The sequence below is a fragment of the Ostrea edulis genome, chromosome 2 (genome assembly GCF_947568905.1).
Source record: "Ostrea edulis chromosome 2, xbOstEdul1.1, whole genome shotgun sequence".
NCBI lineage: Eukaryota > Metazoa > Mollusca > Bivalvia > Ostreida > Ostreidae > Ostrea > Ostrea edulis.
In genome coordinates, this window is record NC_079165.1 from 74,551,318 (window position 1) to 74,578,694 (window position 27,377).

Consider the following 27,377-nt stretch of genomic DNA (forward strand, 5'->3'; position numbering starts at 1 on the left):
TATCACTGTATAATTTTATTTTGGTAGAATGCATTTATTGATTATTTATTAAATTAGGCACATCTGAACACACCATATTTTATAGACTAAATTTTCTATTAATAATTACATATGTATATTTTATTCATTACAATATCAATTATGCACGAATCAATATGTCATACATATATACTGTTATATGTACAAATAGAAATAAATTTTAGTTACATCAACATTAAATTCTCTTCCAAATAAAGAAGAAAACAATGCATTAAAAGAGGATCTATTAATACAAACGCTTATCAAACATGGTATGATCGCTGTAATATATATATACATATGTATATATATATATACATGACGTCACAATATACGTCTCTAAGATAAACAACTTTGTATTCAATATTTGTATTCACCTGAGGATGGATGTTAAAATCCAGAAAGCGATAGTGATTTAAATATATTTTCTGTATATTTTGACTGTGTGATATCAACTCTTTCTATTTGGAATATATATATATATACACACACACATACATAAGCACTAAGTTCCAACAACACCCGATACCTAAAAGTGTCGGATCCACAACATGGTTCGTGTTGTCGGTCATTGTAGTGCATATATATTGTGAAACATTCTAGCTACCATCTGACACTACAATAAATCTTTTCCCCATCATTTGATAACGAAAAATAATGCTGATAACTTATCATGTTGAGACATTCCCTAACACGTGTTTACAACTATTCACAGTCAACAAAACAGACAGGCGTGTAAATAAAACGTTTAGATACCAAAACAAGTATCAAAACAGTAAAGGCAATTTATGATAATTAATGAAATATCTTAGTCATATATATATTTGCTTTCATTTAAATAAAACGAACACATTGTTACCCATCATTAGGAAATAATTCAATACATGGACGGAAAAAATATGTAAATTTGTAAAAAGAGATTACATTACTCCAGAGTCTGCAGTATTTCAAAGTAACAGGTAATGTATTCTGAAGTCTACGACCAATGAACCACTAGATGACATTTCAACTAATTCTAATGCCAAAAAGCGTGCACTAATAAGTCTCATATCCTATAAATAACCTCACAACCAAATCTAGAATCATTGAACTTGTATACACTGTAGATGTAAAGCTTTATCCTTAATGACATTCACATGCATTGGTTCATCAAAAGAATACTGGAATCACGTTCACTGAGGAAGGGCAAACCCTTTCGACACAATTGGTCCACCACTGTGGAGGGTTAAAGCAGGCCACACACAAACCAGTGCAATGTTGCCCGTCCTGCTGTATGGTTTGAAGACCTTTTCATCCATTTTCTCCCCATTATTGATGAACTGCAGGCTCATTGGAGGGTCCTGTATGACCATATACCACGTAAGTTCTACTAGACTATCCATATATTCCACAATTCTTTTATCAAGAGTGTGTCTTTCTTTTTGTCGCCTAAAAGCCTAAATGATAAAACAAATCGTAAACAAAGAGTTAGAGTGTCATAGAAAGGAATAATTTATTTCTCAAATTGACCTTGATATTACATGATGCCTTCCAAATTATCAAAATACAGGTATACATTAAACTAGTATTGACCATATCAAGCTTTACTCAATTGTTGAAACCCTCTGAAATTACAATTTTTATTCAGAGGATGATATGCTTGCCATTGCCATAGAACATCCTTACCCGGTCGAAACACTAAAATATCTCATTCATATAAGTACGAGACCTGTTCGATATCCAATGTGTATCGTACGATATCTCAAAAGCATTCGACTCGAATAACGAAATGAACATTACATCCCTTCAAAGTATTTTCCGCGGCTTGAAAAACACAATTTCAATCTCTGAATCCATTTCTGAAATGCGTCACGGTACGCTGATTTAACTAGACCTCTGAGGCACTGACTGATGGCTGAGTAAAGGGCTTGTCGGGACTTGTAACGACGACCAGATAAGAACTTTTTAAGTTTTGGGAAAAGGGGAAAAGGAAAAAGTCGCATGGGGCTAGATCTGGAGAGTATGCTGGGAGTGGCAAGACGGTAACCTCCGACGACATCAAAAATTGCTTCACAAGCTCAGATGTATGTGATGGAGCATTATCATGAAGTAGACGAACATGCCTAAATCATGACACAGGGCGTCGTTTATGATAATATTTCTTGAGCTTTTTTAGTATAACATCTCGGTAATACAGACCTGTAACACTTTTGCCCTTCGGCACCGGAATTTGTACGGCTATACCATCATATGAGAAGAATATGCAATAAAGAACCTTCTTTGTGCTTACGGTTCTTTCGGCAACTACAGGCCTTCTATCGTGTTTTTTTTTTAGCCATATTTTGTTTCCAATTTTTCTTACTGGTTCGAAATATTGAACCCATGTTTCGTCACCAGTAACAATGCTTGCAAATTGTCTTTGATTGAATTTGGGAAACATTTTGAGCAATTGCTTAGCGGTTTGTACTCTTGCCCGTTTATGGTCGTCTGTCAATATATGCGGTATCACATTAATCTAATTAAAATTAGATCCTATGATTTTAAGTAGATTGATGTAACCCCTAACAGTATTATTTCCCTTAAGTATCCAAACCGCAAATATATTATTTTGTATGACGTTAATAGAAATGGTGGGTAATCGTAATGTTTATCAACAGAAGTTTCTTTCATGGAATATTTTTACTTACTGTAGTATGTTGTTGTTTAAAATGATTCACTAAAAATTTACATTTGTATCAATAGAAAATCAATATATGCACCCAGGGGTGCATGAGCCGAGTTGCATGGGATAGATTGTAAAGTCAGGAATGATGTGGCATATTTATAATTGTGAAGAACTAATTTCAGTTTTTTAAACTTTCCGAGTTACTGTCCAGAAACCATATTTGTCTGAAGTTTTCAATCTATTTTCGGTCACTGTGACCTTGACCTTTGACCTTTTTTCTCCAAAATCAATAGGGGCTTTGCTTTGCTGGTATCCAACAATATATCCAAGTTTCATTTAATTCAAATTAAAAATTTTCAAGTCATCCTCATGAAACCGAATTTTTTTTTTTGAATTTTAAATCTATTTTCGGTCAGGGGTCTTCCTTACCTGGTACATAACAATATCTTAAAGTATTATTTGATTCGGAATTAAACTTTCTGAGTTATCATCCAGAAACCAAATTTTTCTGAAATTGTCATTCTATATTCGGTCACTGTGACCTTGACCTATTTCTCCAACATCAATAGGGGTCTTCCTTACCTGGTACCCAACAATATATCAAAGTTTCATTTGATTCGGATTTCAACTTTCTGAGTTATCATCCGGAAACCAAATTTTTCATTCTATTTTCGGTCACTGTGACCTTGACCTTCGACCATTTTTCTCCAAAATTAATAGGGGTCTTCCTTACCTGGTACCCAACAATATATTAAAGTTTCATTTGATTAGATTGTAAACTTTTCGAGTTATCATCCGGAAACTAATTGTTGACGCCCAACCACCTGCCCGCATCACCAAACCAATAGCCGAGTTCAACTTTGTTGCAACTCGGCTAAAAAGAAATTTAACATCCATACCAGTTGCAGTGATTTCACAGACTGTTCACCATGCGCTTTCAGAATATCACGGAAAATGTTATCCCAACCCTTTAATGGGATATCTTTCTGCCCTTCTGAAGACATGGACAACTAAAAAAATGAAAAGCAAGAGAATATGATACCACATGCTTTAAAATGACTAATCATGGGTTTACAAACAAGGCAATAAAATCGGTCATGTTCTACCATAAAAATTGAGAGACGTACATGAAATGGATCCTCAACAGTCCTCTGTAACTCATATGCCATTTTAACTTTGGCCTCCTCGCAAAAACTGTAACATTCCTACAATAGTAAAAAACATTATAAAACAACATAATATACATGGCTTTAAAACGATTCCAATTGATTGATGTAATTAATAAAATTGATAATTAGTACCTCTTATATGTAGGTAAAGAACAATTTCTGTGAGTTAGTTACAAATAGCGATTCTTCACTTATTGCCGATAATCAAAGAAATGGAAAGTTACAGTTTACATTGATGAATGGACTATGAGAATGATTTCCACCTATCAAAAGGCAGTCCTAAATACAAAACGATCATAACATGTGACTATCATTACTACTCATCACATGGTGACAAATACAAAACAATCATAACATGTGACTGTCATTACTACTCATCACATGGTGACAAATACAAAACAATCATAACATGTGACTGTCATTACTACTCATCACATGGTGACAAATATAAAACAATAACATGTGACTGTCATGACTACTCATCACATGGTGACAAATACAAAACAATCATAACATGTGACTGTCATGACTACTCATCACATGGTGACAAATACAAAACAATGATAACATGTGACTATCATTACTACTCATCACATGGTGACAAATACAAAACAATGATAACATGTGACTATCATTACTACTCATCACATGGTGACAAATACAAAACAATGATAACATGTGACTATCATTACTAATCATCACATGGTGACAAATACAAAACAATGATAACATGTGACTGTCATGACTACTCATCACATGGTGACAAATACAAAACAATCATAACATGTGACTGTCATTACATGGTGACAAATACAAAACAATAATAACATGTGACTATCATTACTACTCATCACATGGTGACAAATACAAAACAATGATAACATGTGACTGTCATGACTACTCATCACATGGTGACAAATACAAAACAATGATAACATGTGACTATCATTACTACTCATCACATGGTGACAAATACAAAACAATAATAACATGTGACTATCATTACTACTCATCACATGAAGACAAATACAAAACAATGATAACATGTGACTGTCATGACTACTCATCACATGGTGACAAATACAAAACAATGATAACATGTGACTGTCATTACATGGTGACAAATACAAAACAATGATAACATGTGACTGTCATGACTACTCATCACATGGTGACAAATACAAAACAATGATAACATGTGACTGTCATTACATGGTGACAAATACAAAACAATGATAACATGTGACTGTCATGACTACTCATCACATGGTGACAAATACAAAACGATGATTACATGTGACTATCATTACTACTCATCACATGGTGACAAATACAAAACAATGATAACATGTGACTGTCATGACTACTCATCACATGGTGACAAATACAAAACAATGATAACATGTGACTGTCATGACTACTCATCACATGGTGACAAATACAAAACAATAATAACATGTGACTATCATTACTACTCATCACATGAAGACAAATACAAAACAATGATAACATGTGACTGTCATGACTACTCATCACATGGTGACAAATACAAAACAATGATAACATGTGACTGTCATGACTACTCATCACATGAAGACAAATACAAAACAATGATAACATGTGACTGTCATGACTACTCATCACATGGTGACAAATACAAAACAATCATAACATGTGACTGTCATGACTACTCATCACATGGTGACAAATACAAAACAATGATAACATGTGACTGTCATGACTACGCATCACATGAAGATATTAAATACAAAACGATGATAACATGTGACATGAGACTATTATTACTACTCATCACATGGTGACAAATACAAAACAATCATAACAAGTGACTGTCATGACTACTCATCACATGGTGACAAATACAAAACAATCATAACAAGTGACTGTCATGACTACTCATCACATGGTGACAAATACAAAACAATGATAACATGTGACTGTCATTACATGGTGACAAATACAAAACAATGATAACATGTGACTGTCATGACTACTCATCACATGGTGACAAATACAAAACAATGATAACATGTGACTATCATTACTACTCATCACATGGTGACAAATACAAAACAATGATAACATGTGACTGTCATGACTACTCATCACATGGTGACAAATACAAAACAATAATAACATGTGACTATCATTACTACTCATCACATGAAGACAAATACAAAACAATGATAACATGTGACTGTCATTACTACTCATCACATGGTGACAAATACAAAACAATGATAACATGTAACTATCATTACTACTCATCACATGAAGATATTAAATACAAAACAAGAGGTACTGTGAGCAATGCTCACTAAGAATACCCTCGCTTACCCCAATCTCCCAAAGGGTGTTGGTAATAGGTAAAACTTCAGTATTATGATCCAAAAGGTATCTAGGAACACAGTATCTCCATGCGGTGAAAAAAGCCATTAAAGAATTTAAATGGAAACCATATTGCTACTTCGATATCCAGTGCGCGTGACCTTCGACCTTTTGACCCCAAAATCGATAGGGAACATCTTCATCCCATGGGTAGTCCATATGTATGATATGGTGACTGTAGGTGGAAAGGATAACGCTTTAGAGCTCGGAAACCATATTGCTACTTCAATGTCCAGTGTGCTTGACCTTTGACCTTTTGACCCCAAAATCGATAGGGAACATTTTCATCCCATGGGTAGTCCATATATATGATATGGTGATGGTAGGTGGAAAGGATAATGCTTTAGAGCCCGGAAACCATTGCGTCTACAGACGGACGGATGGACGGACAGACAGATGGACAACCCAATTCCAGTATACTCCCCCCACAACTTGTTGCGGGGGGTATAACAACACAAATACCACTAACACATGATGACAAATACATTACAATAACAATACAACACAACTACCACTAACACATGATGACAAATACATTACAATAACAATACATCACAACTACCACTAACACATGATGACAAATACATTACAATAACAATACAACACAAATACCACTAACACATGATGACAAATACATTACAATAACAATACAACACAACTACCACTAACACATGATGACAAATACAGTAAATTATGATACCTTGACCAACACTGCCAGGTCTTTGACAACAACTTCTTCTTTCTTTCCTGATGCCTTCAATGCTTCAAAGGCATCTGACCATTGGTCATCATACAACATGGAAAACTTTTCTCCAATTTTTGTTGGTCTATTCTTATCACTAAGATCTGCTATATTTGGGTTCCCCTTCGTGAGTTGATGACTAGCATATTTGCTCAACCTGCATGATTATAATCAAATTTAACAACAATGAATAACCTTGTTGTTTTTATTTTTATGTGAAGACAAGAAAATAAGCATCAAATATAATAATACAGCTGGCATATCTGCTCAATCTGCATGATTTCATACATTTAGTGAGACCTCAGTTCAAGAATAAAGAACTTTGGATTTTTTGTCATATCTCCTTTATATAGTGTCCGGATAGGGCCATTTGCAAAAGCGTGACTGAGCGTTAGTCGCAACACGCTCTCACACCAACAAGTAACGCGCCTTTGTGCTCTCACGCCAACAAGCAACGCGCCTTCGTGCTCTCACGACAACAATCAACGCACCTTTGCGCAGACGAGCAATGCGCCATCGTGCCAACGAGCAACAAGCTTGTTGGCTTGACAACGTGAAAGTGTGTTGCTTGTTGGTGTGAGAGCGCGAAGGTGCATTGATTGTTGTCATGAGAGTGCGAAGGCGAGTTAATTATGGTCGTTAGGGCGCAAAGGCGTGTTGCTTGTCTGCGCGAAGGAGCATTGCTTTTTGGCGTAAGAGCGCGAAGGCACATTGCTTGTCTGCGCGAAGGCGCATTGCTTGTTGGCGTGAGAGCATGTTGTGACTAATGCCCTATCCAGACACCATACCTTTATGATTTTTCTAAGCTATTCAATCTGATACATGCATGGTTACTACCTCGTAGTTAGATCTTCAATTTGCTGCTTTTGTTCACAGATAGTTGTCTTGAGTAATGAATTTTCTTTGATTACTTTAGCATGATCAACGTCAATCTTTGGCTGGCGTGGACTTGTCTCCCCATTAACAATTTCTTGTTCACTGATTTGATGCCTTGTTCCTTTATGTAAAACATTTTCTGGGCTTTGGCTTGGTTTCTGAAGTACAAACACAGTTAATAATAAATGTACTAATACATTTTTGAAAAAAAAATACATGTATATCTATTTCAATATGATTTACCAAATATAGGTAAACTTTGATATCTCTAACTTGTTAGGACCGAAGAAAAACTTCGAGATTTCCAAGGGTTCGAGAAATCAAAGTTAATGAATTTGACATCAATACTGTGTCATGCTTTATGTTGCATGTTTTATTTGACAGGTAAATAAACACACCTTTTAAAAGCGGTAAAACTTTTAGTTCGGAGTTAGGGATTTTTAAAAATATGTTTGAATTTGTATATATATTGTATATCTATTACTTTATTTATTACTGCAACACTTACATTTTATGAATTTCAGTCATTTATCATAGCGATTATCAATGATCACTTTCGGTTCAGTATTTCTGATACCTGGATTTGTGTAATATGCTTTATTGTAAATGATAAACCGATCACTGCAATAATCGGGAAATATCACTATACCTTGATAAACCGATCAATGGATTAATGACGAAGACGTAAACGGGAAATATCACTATACCTTGGATTCTGTGTCTTTTTCGACTTCAGTTATAGCCTGGAACTTTGTTTCAATTGTATGAACTTTATAAGATTCCTTTTTATACCACTCCCATATAATTCAACCATCCCTTGGATTGGATACCGGGTTGTTCATTACATGAAGATTACTTATTAAATACTGAAGATTTTGAATTTTAGTGCAGATATTAATACTAAAACATATGGTCTATTATTGTTTAATTCTTGATTTCTATATCACTTTGATGTGTTTAGTGTTTACTTTGACTTGTAATAGCACATGTAAACGTGTATTACGACAAAATTAAATCCATATTTCAATACTCATCCCAAGCTGCTTCTTTAATTACCGTGTCATCTTACGTATAAGTGTGTATTTCATGATCACCTCCAAACACCCAGTCTGCATAATTAAACAAAGCTCCCAAATCAACAGCTTGGGACTGAAAAGATGTGATTATCAGCAATGGTCCCGTGAAGCCCGTGCTAGACCTAACAAAAACATCCAACGGACCGTAAAATTAGCATAATGGGATGATTGCATTGACTAAGTATCTATATTCACTTAAGTGTTGACTTAGTATTTATTTTCACTTAAGTGTTGACTTAAGTATCTATATTCACTTAAGTGTTGACTTAAGTATCTATATTCACTTAAGTGTTGACTTAGTATCTATATTCATTTAAGAGTTGAATTAGAATTTATTTTCACTTATAAGCATAATGTTGACTTACCATCTATATTCACTTAAGTGTTGACTCAGTACATGTATTTATTTTCACTTAAGTGTTGACTTCAGCATTTATATTCACTGAAGTGTTGATGTACATGTAGTATCTATAATTACTTTAAGTGTTGACTTTATTAGTATCTATATTCACTGAACTGTTGACGTAGTATCTATATTCACTTTTAAAGTGTTGATTTAAGTATCTATATTCACTTAAGTGTTGACTTAGTATCTATATTCACTTAAGTGTTGACGTAGTATCTATATTCACTTAAGTGTTGACTTAGTATCAATATTCACTTAAGTTTTGACTTAGTATCTATATATATTCAATTAAATGTTGACTTAAGATCTATATTCACTTAAGTGTTGACTTAGGAACTATATATTCATTTAAGTGTTGACTTCAGTATTTATAAATTCACTTACATGTTGACTTAATTAGTGTCTATATTCACTGAAGTGTTGACTAAGTATCTATATTCACTTAAGTGTTGACTTAGTATTTATTTTCACTTACAATTAAGTGTTGAATTAAGTATCTATATTCACTTAAATGGAAAGGCAACCCTATAACCACATAGTTGATTTTATGAATAAAGTATTACTTACTGATATCGTAATTGAGAGTCTTTAACAACAAAAATCCTTGCTTAACAATTAAATAAATATTAATTTATCATGTATTTTAAATTAGCCGCCCTAAGAGAGTGGCCATTGAAGATTAATTTATGACGTCAAACCGTCTATTCCGGTTTATTTTATCAGCAGCACTGTAAACATGACAAGTCACGAACAGTTGAGTTTGGAGCCGTATAGATTTGAGCCCGTTCTTTCGCAAGAAGTTGAGAAAAGAAGACGTTCAGTCGATTCGCAGACAACCTCAACTTGCCATTACGCAAATGATGGATCCACTGTTTATGTAGTCTTTTCTTTTCAAATGACTTGGTTGAGTCGGAAATTTCGAGAAAAACAACAACCTTTTTTCACATCTCCCCTTCGCATTAGTGTAATTAACTGCTTGCCAGGAAAGCATCAACCTATTTATTCGTAAGATCTACCACATGCACATCTTTGATGATCTCACAGGTGCTTGGGTTCAGGACCCCCCCTCCCTCTGAATAAGCTACCATATATACTCGCCTATAAGTCGGAGTTTTGGGAGTTAAATTTTGGTCCAAAACTCTATGTCCGACTTATAGGAGTGTCCTAAGAAGATAAGTATTTTTCTGGATGGCGTAATGTATAGTCTAGTACTTTTTAAACAACAAAAACATGGACGAAATAAACAAAATAGTAACTGTTTAATTTGCCGAGATTAAAAAGTGAAACATCAATGTCATATATTTAAGTGTTAACTTAGTATCTATATTCACTTAAGTGTTGAATTAGAATTTATTTTCACTTATAAGCATTGACTTAAAAGTACATGTATCTATAATCACTTAAGTGTTGACTTAGTATCTATATTCACTTAAGTGCTTGTCTCAGAGAAAAACAGGCAAAATCAGAAAAATATTCCAGAAGGGGGGTCAAAACTTTCCAACAATGATGATATTTTTTTGATGTATGGTCTAAAGTGAGTCAATCGTGAGACCAAAATATAGGTCAAGTTCATTCTATTTATAGTAACACGAGCAAACTGCATTTCGGTCAATCCCTATAGCTTCCCTACATTGAAAATGGCTTAAAATTACCCATTTTTGCGATAAATTGAATTAGTTAATATCAGTTTTATGAATTAAAACTTATTGATATGGTGAAATATACAGTCTAATGTATCATGTGCGACTGTTGGATGATTTTTCATGTTTGACACATTAAAAGGGGGGTGCGACAAACATGGCTTTAACTATTTGAGATGCTCATTGTTAGTCAACTTTGAGCACCTGTATCGTGTAAGGTAGACAACTATTTTAATTGGTAGTATTTCCATATTTTTTAGATACTTAGGATATATTAAGAATTATATTATGGAGCTTGGCAAATAATGAGAAGTAGCTGAAAATTGCCATAAATAGTAGCTATATTCCGACTTATTTGAAGAAAATTAATTTGGTTGTAAAACCGTTTCTTTTAATGATTTCTAAACAATTTTTCAATAATACTCATTCAAAAACATTTATATTATCATTTCTAAGCTCGGAAATAGTAAAAAAAAGGTCGAAAAAACATGATAAATACACTTCTGTATAAATCGAAATGGGGATTCCCCGTGTAACTCTTCAAAAAAGGAGTCTCAAAAGGTATACGAGAAATGCTGGCATCGTCTGACTTGTAATTTTTGCAAATGTTTTGGAGATAATAGCTTTATTTGTGGAAATTTTGGTTATAATTTCGAAGATTCTGACACTTCATCGTTGATTGATTGTAAGAAATATACTTCTGCACACCTATGTTCATCAAACGGTTCGAAATATCCTTATTGATTCTGTACCGGACCAGAGTTTTATGCGTTACCGGACAGTTAAATATGTCAAAAACAACGAGACCATTACGGCATATATTGGAAAAGAACACGGACAAATGCAGTGTTCTAGACAATTGCTCTTCCAGGAAGGCGAAGGCAGATTGAGGTGCATCACCAATGTTTTGGTATCGGTCAAGGGAGGCAATTCAGGTTGAAGCTGGTAAGGAAACTTTACATGCATTTGTGTTTACAATGTCCCACTCCCGGCTCCGGCTCCCCGAAAAATATTAGCTGGGTTTTTTAATGTTTTTTATAAAGTGTGATGCCAAATCTGTGGGTTTTGTAGCAATAATTAGGTGGTGGAAAAATGGATATGTATGTCTACACTGAGGAAATGTTCATGTAGTGTTATACAGTATTACAGAGACCTTCCACAGGAACTATAAAATCTTCAGAGCCAGAGACGTTTTTTGTCTAACACTCAGACAGTAAGAAAAGGAGATTAAAGATCTGTAATTTATTCCAAATTTTAAAAGCCAGTCACATTCCATTATTTCAATAGTGATTGGGGGTGGGGTGGTTTAGAAAGAATAGAGGAAAAAATTCCAACTCCCACAGAAGGTGGAAAAAAATCTGAACAGGAAATATGAGTAATTTGCTTTCGGTCATTGAATAATACATTCATTCAAGGACAAGTGTAGTGTAAACCTTTTTTAATGCACTGCTTTTGTTTTTGCTTTTGTTTGAACAATTAACCCGCCATGAAACATGATGCGGAAAGTAGGTAAATTCCTTAACTGAAAATGTGTCAGGATCAAGGAACAGTACCAGTATATCATCTGATCTGAACACCTGATATCAAATTCATATTGCTCCTGCACACTACTGTCTGAGGTATAAAATCATTCAAATGTATGTAGTCAAATCTAAAGGCATAAATTATAATAACATAAACCTACAAACATATATAACTATGTCATATACCAAATTTGCTACAACCTACCATTTATCACAGTACTGTATCCCTTTTTGTAAGAAAATTCTTAATGAAATTTTTACGTTATTGCAGGGTATAAAGCAATGCAGCATTATGCTCAAGCAAATTGAGGAATTCTTTGGCATGTTTGAATGTACCTACCAGTATTGAGGATGATATACAAGTAGGTAAAATAAATGCATATCCTGTACTAATTCTACATTTATAAAATTGATTTTCAATCTGATGCCCAACTGATCAAATAAACCTGAACTAGCATATACATGTATGGTCTGAAAATGATAACTTATTTTGCTTTGTTTGTTGCTTATTAATGAACCTGTTTTCAAATACTTCTTGTGTTTGATAATCTAAATATATTTTTACATTCAGAATGTTGTAAAAATGAATTACATGTGAATTCTAATTATTAATCATAATTATCCAAGAATTTGTTTTTAGCATGTCTGGCTGTCTTTTTGTCCTTATTCTGAAAATGAAAGTCTTACAGAGTGTTTTGTATGTATATATATAATAGCCCCCCCCCCCCCCCCCCCCAATTTTATCTTTTCAGAGAAAGTTTTCATTAAATGTATGATTTTTACTTATAGTGTAAGAGAATGAACCAAACAAAACAAAGAAACTGTGAATGAGTGTCCAAGGTGTCACGTTAGAAGCAATGGAAAATCTGCACATAGATGAACATTATCTGAAGTATAGTTGTGGATCTGATAGCAATGTTCAGTATCAGAAGAGACCTTGTCAACAATGTACATGTACTATAATGCTGTGTACACCAATATTTCTTAATTCTACAATTGTTATAGATTATGGTATAATACATGATGGGATTACATTATATTTGTCTATTATATACACATTGCATGTATTTAATTTTATGAATCAGACTAAAAATGTAAATTTTTGTGTTTCTGACATCTGTTAACATGTAAGTCAAAACTGAAGTAGGCTGGTAGAATATACATTATAATTTTTTTCTCAAACTTTTATTTTCAAAAGAACACTAAGAGACAATCTAATCACAATCTATATTTTTAAAGTTACAGGTACATTAACATATTTGATTTGAGGGGCTCAGTTTTTACAGTTAATGGTACTTTTAAATATGCTTGATATTAATTACTTTGAAATTAGTACAAGTGTGAACTTCAAAACAATGTTTATTGAAAAATCTCTGTAACAATATATATTTTATTTTAAATTCTAGGGTAGGAGGTATAATTTCAAAACAGTGGAAACACAGTAATTTTCATTTTAGGCCCCATTGTCATTAAACATAATGCAAGGATTTTGTAAAGAACTGAATTTTTCTCTCAAAATGCTCCATAAGATAGGTTAAAGGTTGTTAAAACTTAGTGGATGAAAATTTGTTTTTTTTATTTGATATTATTGTTTTATTTTTTACCTTCAAAACATAAAACTTGTAGTGAAGGACTGAAGCTTAATCAAGATAAATAAAATTTAATGAAAGTAAAGGCCATATTCAAAGTTACTTCTTTATTACAAATAGATCGATAGAAACCCAATGAATGAAAGTCATGTTTAAGGTCGCATTTACATGTAAGGTCAAATACATTTCATGCAAATGATGTTTTTATTATGTTACACATGTTAAATATTGCACAAAAGTCAATCTTATGAAATAATCATTCTTTCCATGTTCAGGGATGAGGTTAAATTTATATATTACTATACTGTATCTATTTCTACTTCAGTAATTCTACAAGATCCCTCAAACATTTAGACAGCTTTGATTGTTATGGATTTTTAAATCTTATGTACATTGTTAAAAAAATCTTTGTAGATTGTTTCATCTACAAGATATTTAAGGTAGCTCATTACACCAAGGCTCATATCACAAGTTAGCAATTTGAATGTTTTGTGAAATTGTTTTTATCAATTGATTTGGTTGCATGTCTATCATTGTGCTCAGTGAATAAAGCATTGGGCTGGTGAACCTTAGATCCTGAGTTCAAATCTGCCATAGGCTGTTTTTCATAGTTAATGATATTAATTTTTAAAATCATGTTATTTTTATCCAAAATTGCATATTGTCTGCCTTTTTGACATATATAATTATGATGTATCATATCCTTCATGATGAAATCATTTTTGTGCTGATTTGAAAAACTTTTTAAGTTGTAGTGAGCCACCTTAGCTCTCCTTGAAAGAAGATTGGTGTATTGCTTTGCACATATTGGTCTATCTCTCAGTTGGTTCATAGACAGACATGGTATTAGAAAAGACTGTTCTGTATAGGTTTCCTAAGGCAGGCTGATGTATCTTAGTACATAACCCCTATTCAATTTTAGGACACTTGGTTAAAGGAGTTGGAGTAACATAAATATCTTTAACGATCAGGGGATCAGATTTATGTGGTCAAACGTGGATTATTTTGAAATTGTGCATATTAATACAGTTTTGGTGTATAATTACTATGATTTGTATAAGATACTTTGAATTACCAATTTCAAAATTAGTATTTATTAAAATTTTCTTAAAATGAGAATGTTTTTTCCTTTGGTATTGATATAATTGTTGGTATGGTATGTGAAATTCATTGTGTGGTGGATTTGATCGACTTTGTCAGATTTCCTAATGGTAGTCTCTTCGCATCCCTTGACGAAATGGACAATATTATTTGCCGAGCTCAATATTTTTATGAGTTGGCCATATATGACAGAGCTTTTACTAAATGAACACAAAACCCTCAAACTTGGCCTACCTTGGAAGACTGATGGCTCCGAACATAAGGAAAAAATGCTGAATCAGCTATTTTTTTGGGGGGTACCCATAATAAAGGCATCGGTACTCGATTATGATAAAATATTTTCACCTCATTTTTAGTTTGATTTATAGCATAGAGGAGGTACTTTTTTAAGTCTGTCCAGAATTGGACTGCCTATCTCAGTTATCTTTATTTCGGGTATCGAAAATAGCTGAAAAAGCTGTATTTTGGCTTGTTAATTGAGACCAATATGCCTGGAATAGGTGGCGCTGTATAAAAAGAACATGCATGGATATTTCACTGAAATATTTTGTAAATGGAGATAGAACCCATAGGTGAATCTCCATGTAAAATATCACAAGGATTGGTAACATGTGCTTCTGGACTGTTTTGCATGGTTTTATCTGAGACAAGCACTTAAGTCTTGAATTACAATTTATTTTCAGGTATAAGCGTTGACTTAAGTACATGTATCTATAATCGACTTACTGTCTATATTCACTCTTGATGTATTGATTTAACCTGATTTGCAAGATTTGACCATGACATATATGTAATGACATATTATATGTTTTCAATCATATTCTTCTCAGATCCAGAAATATTTTTGAGAGTTCCAGCTCCATATCAGAGTGCAACTTCCTCATGTCCTTTCTGACATGCACTAGCTATTTCATCTAATAAAATCTGGAATATGACAATCTTGTAGTAATATTGCAGATTTTATATAGATCTACGTGTATGTATATTAAAATATAGAATATTTCAGAAAGGCCACTTGTACATTTAATGTTTCATTTTGAATAATGGTGTCCGTTTAGTAGTGATGCTATAATAAACCATATCTCCCAGAACATTCTGCATTTTTATTTCATCAGAAAAATTATGATTGTTGAAGAAACCCAAAATTATTTTTTGATTATCATTCTAACAGTATCCTTTAGATTTCAATGAATGAATTAAGCTAATAATAATGTCAAGTCCTAAATTCATACAAAATAATTTAAATATGTGCTTTGGATATCCACAATAAAAATGCACCTGATTTTGAGATGGAAAACTGGTCACCCTTAGATGTGGTTGTTTGAAAGTTGTTGGTGAATACTGTGAAATATACACAACAAATTAATATCAATCTCCAACTCAAAAAATATATAATTAAAGCAAATCAATTTCCATTCAAACAAGATGTGTTTGTGAATCTCTGATACTGAGATCTATATGACAGCAAAGTAATTGTGGTACCGAAAGAAAAGTCTTGTCACAAAGACTAAATCGATGTGAAATATGAAAAGCCCATCACTAACATTTTAGAAGTTATGGCCTTTGGTTAAAATTCATCAAACGTAGGTCAAACTACAGGGTCAAAGCATCTATATCTATAAAGTATCTATATATTCACTTAAGTGTTGACTTAATCAGTATCTATATTTACTGAAGTGTTGGCTTATAGTATCACTTAAGTGTTGACTTAATTAGTATCTATATTCACTTAAGTGTTGACTTAAGTATCTATATTCACTTAAGTGTTGACTTAGTATTCATATTCACTTAAGTGTTGACTTTGAATTTATTTTCACTTAAGTGTTGACTTCAGTATATATAGTTCCTTAAATGTAGACTTAGTATCTATATTCACTTAAGTGTTGACTTAAGTATCTATATTCACTTAAGTGTTGACTTAAATTAGTATCCATATTCACTTAAGTGTTAATTGACTTTGAATTTATTTTCACTTAAGTGTTGACTTCAGTATCTATATTCACTTAAGTGTTGACTTAATTAATATCTATATTCACTTAAGTGTTGAATTAGTATCTATATTCACTTAAGTGTTGAATTAGAATTTATTTTCACTTATAAGCATTGAATTAGTATCTATAATGACTTAAGTGTTGACTTAGTATCTATATTCACTCTTTATGTATTGGTTTATCCTGCTTTGCAAGATTTGACCTGCATGAAATATATGTAATAACAGATTATGTTTTCAATCATATTCTTCCCAGATCCAGAAATATTTCTGAGAGCTCCACTCACTCACTGCTCCATATCAGAGAGTATTTCCTTATGTCCTTTCTGACATGCACTAGCTATTTCATCTAATAAAATATGGAATATGACAATTTTGTAGTAATATTGCAGATCTTATATAAATGGATGTATATTAAAATAGAGAATATTTCAAAAAGGCCATTTAATTAATTGTACATTTAATGTTTCATTTTGAATTTGGTGTCCGTATAGTAGTGATGCTATTATAATAAACCATATCTCCCAGAACTTAAATTTCTGCATTTTTATTTCGTTACTTGATTCATGTTAAATGCACTTTTCCTAATACGCACCTTTCCAGTTACCACAGTGTTGTACGTCACAGTGTGCTTTGGATAGGAATTTGTAGGAGTGCTTCTCTACAATAACACAGATTGAATAGTTATACTGTGCAGAAAAATTATAACTGTTGAAGAAACCCAAAACTATTTTTTGATTATCATTCTAACAGTATCCTTTAGATTTCAATGAATGAATTAAGCTAATAATAATGGCAAATCTTCATACAAAATAATTTAAATATGTGCTTTGGATATCCACAATAATAATGCACCTGATTTTGAGATGGAAAACTGGTCACCCTTTGATGTTGTTTGACAGTTGTTGGTGAATACTGTGAAATATACACAACAAATTAATATCAATCTCCAACTCAAAATATATAATTAAAGCAAATCAATTTCCACTCAAACAAGATGTGTTTGTGAATCTCTGATACTGAGATCTATATGGCAGCAAAGTAATTGTGGTACCGAAAGAAAAGTCTTGTCACAAAGACTAAATCGATGTGAAATATGAAAAGCCCATCACTAACGATTTAGAAGTTATGGCCTTTGGTTAAAATTCATCAAACGTAGGTCAAACTACAGGGTCAAAGCAACGAGTTCAAAAATGTTGGTACCCAAGGAAAGGTCTTGTCAAAAGGAATACACAAGCCGTATCACCAACCATTCAAAACGTATGACCAAGGATAACATTTTTCAAAAGTAGGTTAAACCCCAAGGTCAAGGTCACAAGGTCAAAGCTTTTGGTACCAAAGAAAGGTCTTGTCACAAGGAATACAAATGTGAAATATGAAAGCCCTAGCTATCACTATTCATTCAAAGTTGTGGTCATGCAAGGTTAAAGTTTTTGCAGACAGACCAAACACTATATGCCCTCAAATATCCAATTACTGGGACATCAAAATATAAAATTATAGAAACTATGGTGTATCAAATTGAAGTTTTTATTCTTTATTTCAAATAATCCATTTAATTTTACTTCCAAATGAGTTTTAGTGTCATTCACATATCTTGTATACCACAAGCTTTCTAAATAAATGTTACAAAATACATACTATCATAATAAATCTAAGCACCAAGATACATATCATCATGATGGTAAACTATAACATATATGTACACTGTAGTGTTTTTGTTAATGTGATGCCAAAAACAATTTTTTATTTTATCTTTGACAAGTCACATACTTAATTAGTACATGTACATATGTTCCCTACATGTAAATCAATATACGGGACATTCAATTTAGAAATAAGCAGGCATACCTTTCCCGTGTGATTCGAAGGGTTGCTTTGCTTTCTCGGGTTCCCACCAGATTTGCTTCCCTGTTTACAATACATTTAATGAGTGACAGGTATCATTATACAAATAATTAAGGGTTAATAAGAATAGACTATAACACCTTCCTCAAACCTGGTTTATTTAAACCTTCATATGATTATTATGTGTTGATTTTTATAAATGATACAGACTATCTCATTATGATAACAATGTTACAAACAATTTATTTGAATTATCCTTACATCTTTAGATCAACATGGACTCCAATAATATTATCAATAAAGATCAATTAAACCTCAATATTTAGGCCAAAAGTATAAATGGTTGTGTTTCCGCTAACATCCAGGTTAAAATTTGGTCTGAAGGAAGTTATACCTTTATCTCAAACTTCATTTTAAGAATATACACAGACAAAAAACATTCTGATGACAATCCCAATGCATTCTGCTTGCAGACATATTACATTGTAACATGACCTGGTCTCAATTATTTTTCACTATTAATCAATAATCTAATTTTCCAATATGCTTATACCTTCAAAGTACATGTAATTACAAGTGTCAACTCAAAAACAATATGCAATATGTCATCTCTTGAACTGTATGTTTAAAAAATCCAGAATAGAGGGAGGGCCGGTATATTAGTTGGGGTTGCAATGGTCGGGTTAGCAGAAACACAACAAATTTTATTTTTGGCCTCATTACTTACATTTTTAACTGAGTGTTCATTAACATATTTTCGACATTCTATTAAAAAAAAAAAATTTTTCCAAACGCCACTATCCAATGATGCTTGAGAATCCAAGAACTTGTGGAGATTTCCACCTCCATTGATTGACGGCATTGAACGAATCTTTCGAGCTTCCATCATCTCCACGTCATCCTTGATCTGTTTATGCTGTTGAAACATTGATGTGAGATGAAACAGTTTGCTTATCAATTAATACAAAGTTAGTACAATTATCATATGCACATTTCTTTATTAATTTTTTTAAAATGAATCACGTATGAATCGTGAAGAGATACTTAGCTTTATAATAAGGAAATGCATGTAGATGAACTGAAGGTACATGCATAAATTAAGTTTGCTATAGTGATATGGGCTCATTAATTTAACTTACTCTTGATGGATTGTTTTTCTCTATGTCTCTAGCATACTTAGTAAGTTCTTCAAATTCTGCTTCAGCATTTCTTATCAGATGTTCATCGACACCTTTCTTATTATGAAGCCTCTTTGCTTCATTAAAGATAGATGTTATCGTTTGTTTGCCTGCTTTCTTTGCCATCTTTCCTTGGGAAAAAATCAATGAAAGCTCTACTTACTATGTCAACTCACAAATGCTGTAGTATTTCAGTTCACTAGCTTAATTCAATATACATGTACAAGCATGTAAATGTTTGTCAATCATGTATCAAATTTTAAATTAATAATGAAATCGCTAATTGTTGTCGCATTATACATGTGGCAGTCGCTGGTGGCCAGATAGCTCAGTTGGTAAATATAACACCTGACTAGAGATTCAGTGGGCCCATGCAGGTTCGAATCCCCCAGGTATATGGTCTGTTGTATGTGTTACAAATACTTAGTGGCAACAATTAAGCCCTCTGACATAGACATCCCACACAGTACAGAAAAAATACACAAAATGTTTTCTATTAATGTTAGCTTGAGAAGCTTAAAGGGCATATCCAATTCTGCTCAAACAAAAAAGTTTCATTGTCTGAATGATCATTACCTATTTCAAAACCCAGCCATTATGTAAATTGTATGATATATACTGTATGCATCATTCAGAGATTTGTGTACTCCTGAAATGGTTGTGATGAACTCTGTGATATACGTGCAACAATAATTGGTTAAAAAGACTTAATTAGTGTATGTTATAAATATATATGGGAAAACAGATCATCTTAGCCATTAACCCGTCTTATACCGACATGACATATTTCTTGATAAATTTAACTTACGCTCTTTAATGCTGAATCTGTATTACGAACAATGCTCACACGGCAAAATAAGCCTGTCCAATATATTCAGCAACGCAGTACGTTGTAATCAAAGAAAGTTAGGACTACCAATAAACCAGTGTTGGTCAAAAAATGTCTTTGAAATTGTTCTTTCGACATTTGAATTTTCTCTAATACTGCTTTGGGGAGTTTTAATAAAAGGTTCAGTCCAAGATGGCTCAATTAATGTTAATACATATCAAATTGAAGAAATATTTCACTCTAATAAGCTAAAAATTGAGAAACATAATTATTACAATACTTTCACTAATTAACATCGTGAGGAACATGTTTATGTACACCAAGTTGGATGATCTTAGTCTTTTCTGCGTTTCCTTCATGATTCCCTATGAAAGTACATGTATGACTACGAGAAATCTTCTCACAACCGGGAACACGTAACCTGAAGGTTTCATTAGCTATATAGCCTTATTAGTACCCATTTATTCTTTCCACAAGATGCTGATGAATGAAAAGATGACAGATGGACAGAAGCACGTCTGCACCATGTTACTATAATACAAACCTTGTATGATGGTTGTATGATTATACAACTAATTAGGGCTGAAACGATTCACTGAAATATCAATACCATTCAATATGAATGCTCGATTCAATGTTCGATTCATTGCCCCGATCTTCGGTTTGATATGCTTATAACAAACAGGTTCAGTAAAGTACATCAGGCTCGGCCTGTACTTATTATTTTTACCTGCATGATCAAGGGACAAAATAGCGTTGAACATTATGTTCATACTGTTGTTTGCTTTCAGGTTGATGAAAGTAATAATGAACTTTATCAGTTTAAACTATTAACAGAGCCAACAGGCATCTTACCAGTTAGGAAACATTTTGCTTTTAAAATTATGATTTTGAATCTTGGTAATTAATTTTACCTTCAATGTTGTTATTGGTTTCTTCTATAAATTGTATCATATTGAAAGTATTGAATCGTGGCATAAGTATTGCAATATGTATTAATTATATAATTATCGTATCATTTCAGCCCTATAACTAATACATGTATCATTCAAAGAATTTTGATTATGCAAAAAAAGATTAATAAATAGTTTCTTGGGCCCAAAATTTCAAATTTTGATGATGCAAGCAGGTATATCTTTTTTTACTTGGCTGTAGCATGAGTTATCTTTCTTTTTTTATTGTTGACTGTAGAATGATCGATTTACCTTTTCTTCTTCATGTACAATGTTTTTTATATGGACCAATGGAATTTTCATATTTCTATCAAAAATAGCTTCACATTACTTACTATTAAATTTATACTAGTATCTTTAAATACTTGCATATAAATGAGTATGCATTCAATACACGTATCAACACTTCGCGAAAGTTAAGTCCCTTGTCCGCCATCTCTCGGATAAAAATCATATTTCCCTACGTTGGCCTTTGTAATTTTCCTATCTGTACCTTTGACATTGGTTATTTTTCCATCAATTGCAGTCAACTACAATATGCCCCAGATTGGGGCAATTAACCCATTCACTTGTATGAAAACTTGGTAACTGGCTAAAATTCAAAGTAATAACATCTTACATTTGGTAAGGTAAAGAAGGAAAACTTGGTTTTTCACCATTTGACCTTTGGCTCACCCCGCAAAGGGACGTAACTCGCAGCGAAGTGTTGATAGGTGTATGATTAAATGATAAAAAAAAATACAAGTTTACAATTTTATTAAAACCTTCTGAAAGTTTTACATAAATATGGAAGATTGAAAGTTACCTCATTTACATGAATAAACAGATCAATATAAATTGGGGGAAAAAAATTCCATGCATGCAGTTACTTTTCAACGATTTTGACAGGGTCTGAGAAACTATTGATTAATTTTCTTTGGCCTTATTCTAAATCTCTTGTAAGCAACTGTTTCTATTCTTGTTTTGTGCCAACAAAATTAAACAGTTATTGGGAACAATGTATGTGTACCAATTAGGTTGATGACCTTAGCCTTAATTATAATTGTGTAAATTTGATCCTGACATCTGAACTTAAAAAATAATATCATTGAGAAGTCCCGGGTGGGGGATGGGGGTAGGTCCTCAGTACCCCTTGCTTGTTGTAACAGGAGACTATAAATGGGGTGGTCCTTTCGATGAGACCGCAGAAACAGTTTTTATGTAAGCCTTTTTCATCAAGTCCTGTAGTGGCCTTAACTTTTGACCTGAAAATCAATAGGGTTCTTCCTTTCTCATGTGAAGTGCCAAATCGATCAAGCAAAAATGTACGCTGGCCTGTAGAGTGTTTACAAGCTTTTTTTTCTTATAATGTTCCATAGTGACCTTGACCTTTTGACCCCAAAACTACTAAGGTTCTCCTGATTAAATACCAAATCGATCGAGCATAAAAGTGTCTACAAGCTCATGCAGACTGTTACACACCAACTCACACACCTGTACTCAATAATGCACCCACACACGAACAGCTAGTCCATTAATTACTATAATCATATCTCCTCTCACAATGAGTTGTGAGATAATTATAAGGTGTTGACATGCAGACAGATGGACGGACTCACTCAGCCCGGGGATACATACCACAAAATACAATCTAAGGTATAGCTTTATTGTATGATTATAATTATGCATGTTCAATTTAATTCTATAATCCTATAAGATGTATGCATGTCTTTCACAATAAATGAAAAAGATAATGTCATAAAGACAATTTTTTTCCCTTAGCTAGGTTTCTTTCATTTTAAGGAAAAAGGTTCCAATGAGTGTTCTTATTTGAGTTAAGTGTGCACCTACTTTCATGTAATTTTACATTTTAGTTGTTCAATGCACATGCATGTGCATATAGCTAGGCCTATTACTTCGTGTGTACATTTTTGTTAAGTAATTTATTTCCAATTTTAGGCCCAGAGGGCATACAAAGAATACACAGTTCATATAGGCTACATAAATCATAAAAGAGTGATTATCCAAAAGATAGATGAAAAATAAAATTTACAAGTTCATGAAAAATCAACTTTTCTTAGCAATGAACAGCTATATATATATAATGTAATTGGCAAACTTTTCAATGTAATTGGCAAACTTTTCAGTAATATTGTTACATTCGTTGCTCATATGCCAGATAAATTTTTGTCTATTACACAGGTTTATAAAATTCTTGCACAAAATGTTCATGGACTCTATGAATGATTTTCTTAAGTGTTGGTATGCTATTGCATAATTGCAGTCAAATACAAAAAAAAATTGAATATATATAACAAAATAATATGAAGGTAAATAAGTGGGCAGGAAAATAGCCTAGCTACGTGGATATAGACTATGCCTGCTCACTTCTCTAAAGAGATAAAAGTTAAGCTGCTATACGTCAACGAAATAACTGATTATTGCAGCTCATGCATACATTGTGTAGACATTTATACAGACATTACTAGGCAATGCTAATTCCAGGATAAAAATCTGGAAAACAAACCCTTGTCATAAAATTAAAACAAATTACATTTATATTACTTACCGCTATCTTTGACGAGAATAGACCACGACCGACGCCATTTGTAAATAAACGAACACAAACCGAAAGTAGATTTCACAGTAAAGAAGCGAAGGACCTTGAATGAAATGCAATGTAAGATTTCTTTTATTTCTCATACTATTTTTTTTTTCATACTAGTATTTTTCGTTTCTCATACTATTCCTTCATTATCCAGCACCAAAACATACTTGCAAATACATATAAAAGGGGGGATCTATGTAATAAGTAAGCCTGCATATACTCAACATGTAAACAAACATTGTCACTGTGCAACAAAGATTGATTGTAGCCAATTATCTTTTATTTATACTAGCTTTCAAACAAACATATTGCGTTCCGTTTCCCAAAATACAATTAGCCGTAATTTTGCCTGTAATACCTATATAACATTAGGGGTCTACAAGGATACCATCCCTAATGAATTTTTTTTTTATAATAATAATAATGACACCCCCCCCCTCGTACAAGGGTCAATAACTGTCGAAATATTGTTGAAATAAAGGTTTCCTTTTCACATGTAAGGTATGTTGAGTGGCGTTGACCTTGACTTTTACAAAATGGCTTTGCGTGACTTTTGTCTGAGAGTCATTTCCCTATTACTTATTTGTGTGATATATGATCAATACCGGTTCAAAAACTGTTGAAATAAGGCAATTTTCTTTATATAAGGTATATTTCCTGAGTGACCTTGACCTTTCAAAATGACCTTGAGATACCTTGGACCAAAAGATCATAACTGTTGAAATGGGGGTATTTATATATATTTAAGGTAATTTTAAAAAAAAATATCTTGGTATCTTTTGCAAAACTAATACAGAAAAATCTGCTTACATCAGAATGATTGCGATGATTCGTCAAACCAGTTCACATGATAAACATTTGTGTTAACACACGAATCCACCCTTTACTTTACCCTTCATGATTTGGAATGCAACCATGTTGGCTTGAAGGTCTTACATCAATTCTCCAATCACTCCAGTGTAAAGCTTTGTTGTTTTCATTCCTGATAGTTATCTGAATACAGACGTTATGAATTCTCTGAAATTAACCCTTGTATTTGGGTGATAGAGATAGATGTGAGTTTCCTCAATCTATCTCAAAGATAGTCGTTTGTTTGCTTATTTACGTCCCATCGATATTTTTCACGCATATTGAGATGTCACCAGCTGTAGGTGGATTACCACAAATTTAGACCTACTATGCTTAGCGATTAGGAGAGTAAGGGTTCTTTAACAGGCCAACACCTGCCATGACAGGGGACCTTCGTTTTTAAGGTCATATCCAAAAGACCTGCGATTCTCACTTTAAAATGTCAAGCGTTTGGTGAAGGAGCCATCACTATTTTTGTTAACGTCTTAAGTTTTGACGCGGTCATGGCACAAGCGGGGCTCGACTCAGGATCTGCCGGTTAGGAAGTGAACGCTCTATACCACTGGACCACCACGACCGGTCTAACTCAAAACGAAGTAAGAGATGGTACCATGAGGACATTAGTATCATTACAGCAAAGCTAGACTTAGGAATATCATTTCCCCAATACATTTTATTACCCCTATACAGTATCATTATTCATTACCTCAATTCAGTATCATTCTCAATTTATTGCACTTGCACAAATCACACTTATAGAAAGTCATAAGTTGTATAAAAAAATTTTTTTAAAAAAATGGGTAATGTTGAAAAAACTACAACAAAATACAATTTTTAATGCTACATTTCCCCCTTTTAAGATGATAGAGGATTGAAAACCGGATACCAAAATTTCTGAAATGGCAGAGGAACAAAAAAGGAATACCAAAATTTCTGAAATGGCCGAGGAACAAAAACCGACTACCAAAGTCCTTGTGGCTGCCATTGACTTCGGTACGACATACTCGGGCTATGCCTTCTCATTCAAAGATGAATACCTAATGGATCCCACTAGAATCATGACCAACACTACTTGGGTGGCTGGACACAAGAACTTATTTTCTCAGAAAACCCCTACTTGTATTTTGCTGAAACCCGACAAATCTTTTCATTCCTTTGGGTACGAAGCTGAGGATGCATATACTGATCTTGCCAACGAAGGTAAACATCGCCCATGGTATTTCTTCCGAAGATTCAAGATGATGTTACACGATAACATGGCAAGTAATAAATAATGACAATAACAGTCTATGACAATGTTGAGGATATCTCTTTTAATTCAAGATGGTAAAAGTAAACTAACAGCTCGTTATATTTTTGATTACATTGTATATGTCTGAAAAGTTTAATTACTATTATTATCATCGTCATCATATTTACAATGTGTTGTATGCGCATTCTTACGTGATACAAACATAGTGAATTCTATCATAAATAAAACTGAGATTGGTCAAAATGCGTGAATTATCAATCAAAATATTAATGAAAGGTGAATATAACGAACAGTGATCAATCTCAGAACTCCTATAAGCAATACCAAATAGATAGTTGGGCAAACACGGACCCCTGGGCACACCAGAGGTGGGATCAGGTGCCTAGGAGAAGAAAGCATCCCCTGTCGACCGGTCACACCTGCCGTGTGTCCTATATCTTGATCAGGTAAACAAAGGTATCTGTAGTCAAAATCAGTGTGCCAAGAACGATCTAACAATCGGTATGAAACACGTCAGACAGCATTTGACCCAATGATAGGTTGATTTGGCAAACTAGATTGTTATAACGACCATTGAATTTGCGAAATGCTAACTTTAAACAAGACTGTTGAAACCCCTGTACTAGCAACTTGTTTGTCAGTAGATTGCCTCGATTAAAAAAATGACCATACGCAGAACAAGCTCTTGCGTCTCGAAT

At 33.2% G+C, this 27,377-nt stretch overlaps 2 protein-coding genes across 4 annotated transcripts in view; one reads left to right on the forward strand and one right to left on the reverse strand.

Moving 5' to 3' along the window:
* LOC130051577 (uncharacterized) lies at positions 1-24,632 on the reverse strand. Its single transcript, XM_056153597.1, has 12 exons — positions 24,540-24,632; positions 20,171-20,340; positions 19,759-19,947; positions 19,035-19,094; positions 18,039-18,098; positions 17,779-17,844; positions 16,472-16,534; positions 7,820-8,016; positions 6,941-7,139; positions 3,790-3,867; positions 3,562-3,672; positions 1-1,454 (listed from the first exon to the last, which is right to left on the reverse strand). The coding sequence occupies exons 2-12, from the start codon at positions 20,333-20,335 to the stop codon at positions 1,191-1,193; spliced, it is 1,452 nt and encodes a 483-aa protein (XP_056009572.1). The 5' UTR covers positions 20,336-20,340; positions 24,540-24,632; the 3' UTR covers positions 1-1,190.
* Positions 24,568-27,377, forward strand: part of LOC130051576 (heat shock 70 kDa protein 12B-like) — a 12,340-nt gene continuing 9,530 nt past the window's right edge. The window contains exons 1-2 of one of the 3 annotated variants that reach the window (XM_056153594.1): positions 24,568-24,650; positions 26,288-26,686. In XM_056153594.1, coding sequence (XP_056009569.1) covers positions 26,327-26,686 — 360 coding nt within the window. In that variant the 5' untranslated portion in view covers positions 24,568-24,650; positions 26,288-26,326. Of the gene's footprint in view, positions 24,651-25,247; positions 25,327-26,004; positions 26,024-26,287; positions 26,687-27,377 lie in introns of those variants that run through there. The other 2 variants (XM_056153595.1, XM_056153596.1) reach the window with 2 other exon arrangements.

Bases quoted from the DNA above. Each gene is read 5' to 3' on its own strand.
- LOC130051577 (XM_056153597.1), bottom strand. From the start codon at position 20,335: ATGGCAAAGAAAGCAGGCAAACAAACGATAACATCTATCTTTAATGAA. The intron at 18,099-19,034 runs GTATGCCTGCTT...TATATTTCACAG, and splicing joins CTTCGAATCACACGGGAAAG to TATTCACCAACAACTGTCAA. The intron at 3,868-6,940 runs GTATCATAATTT...TTACTATTGTAG, and splicing joins ACCTGGCAGTGTTGGTCAAG to GAATGTTACAGTTTTTGCGA.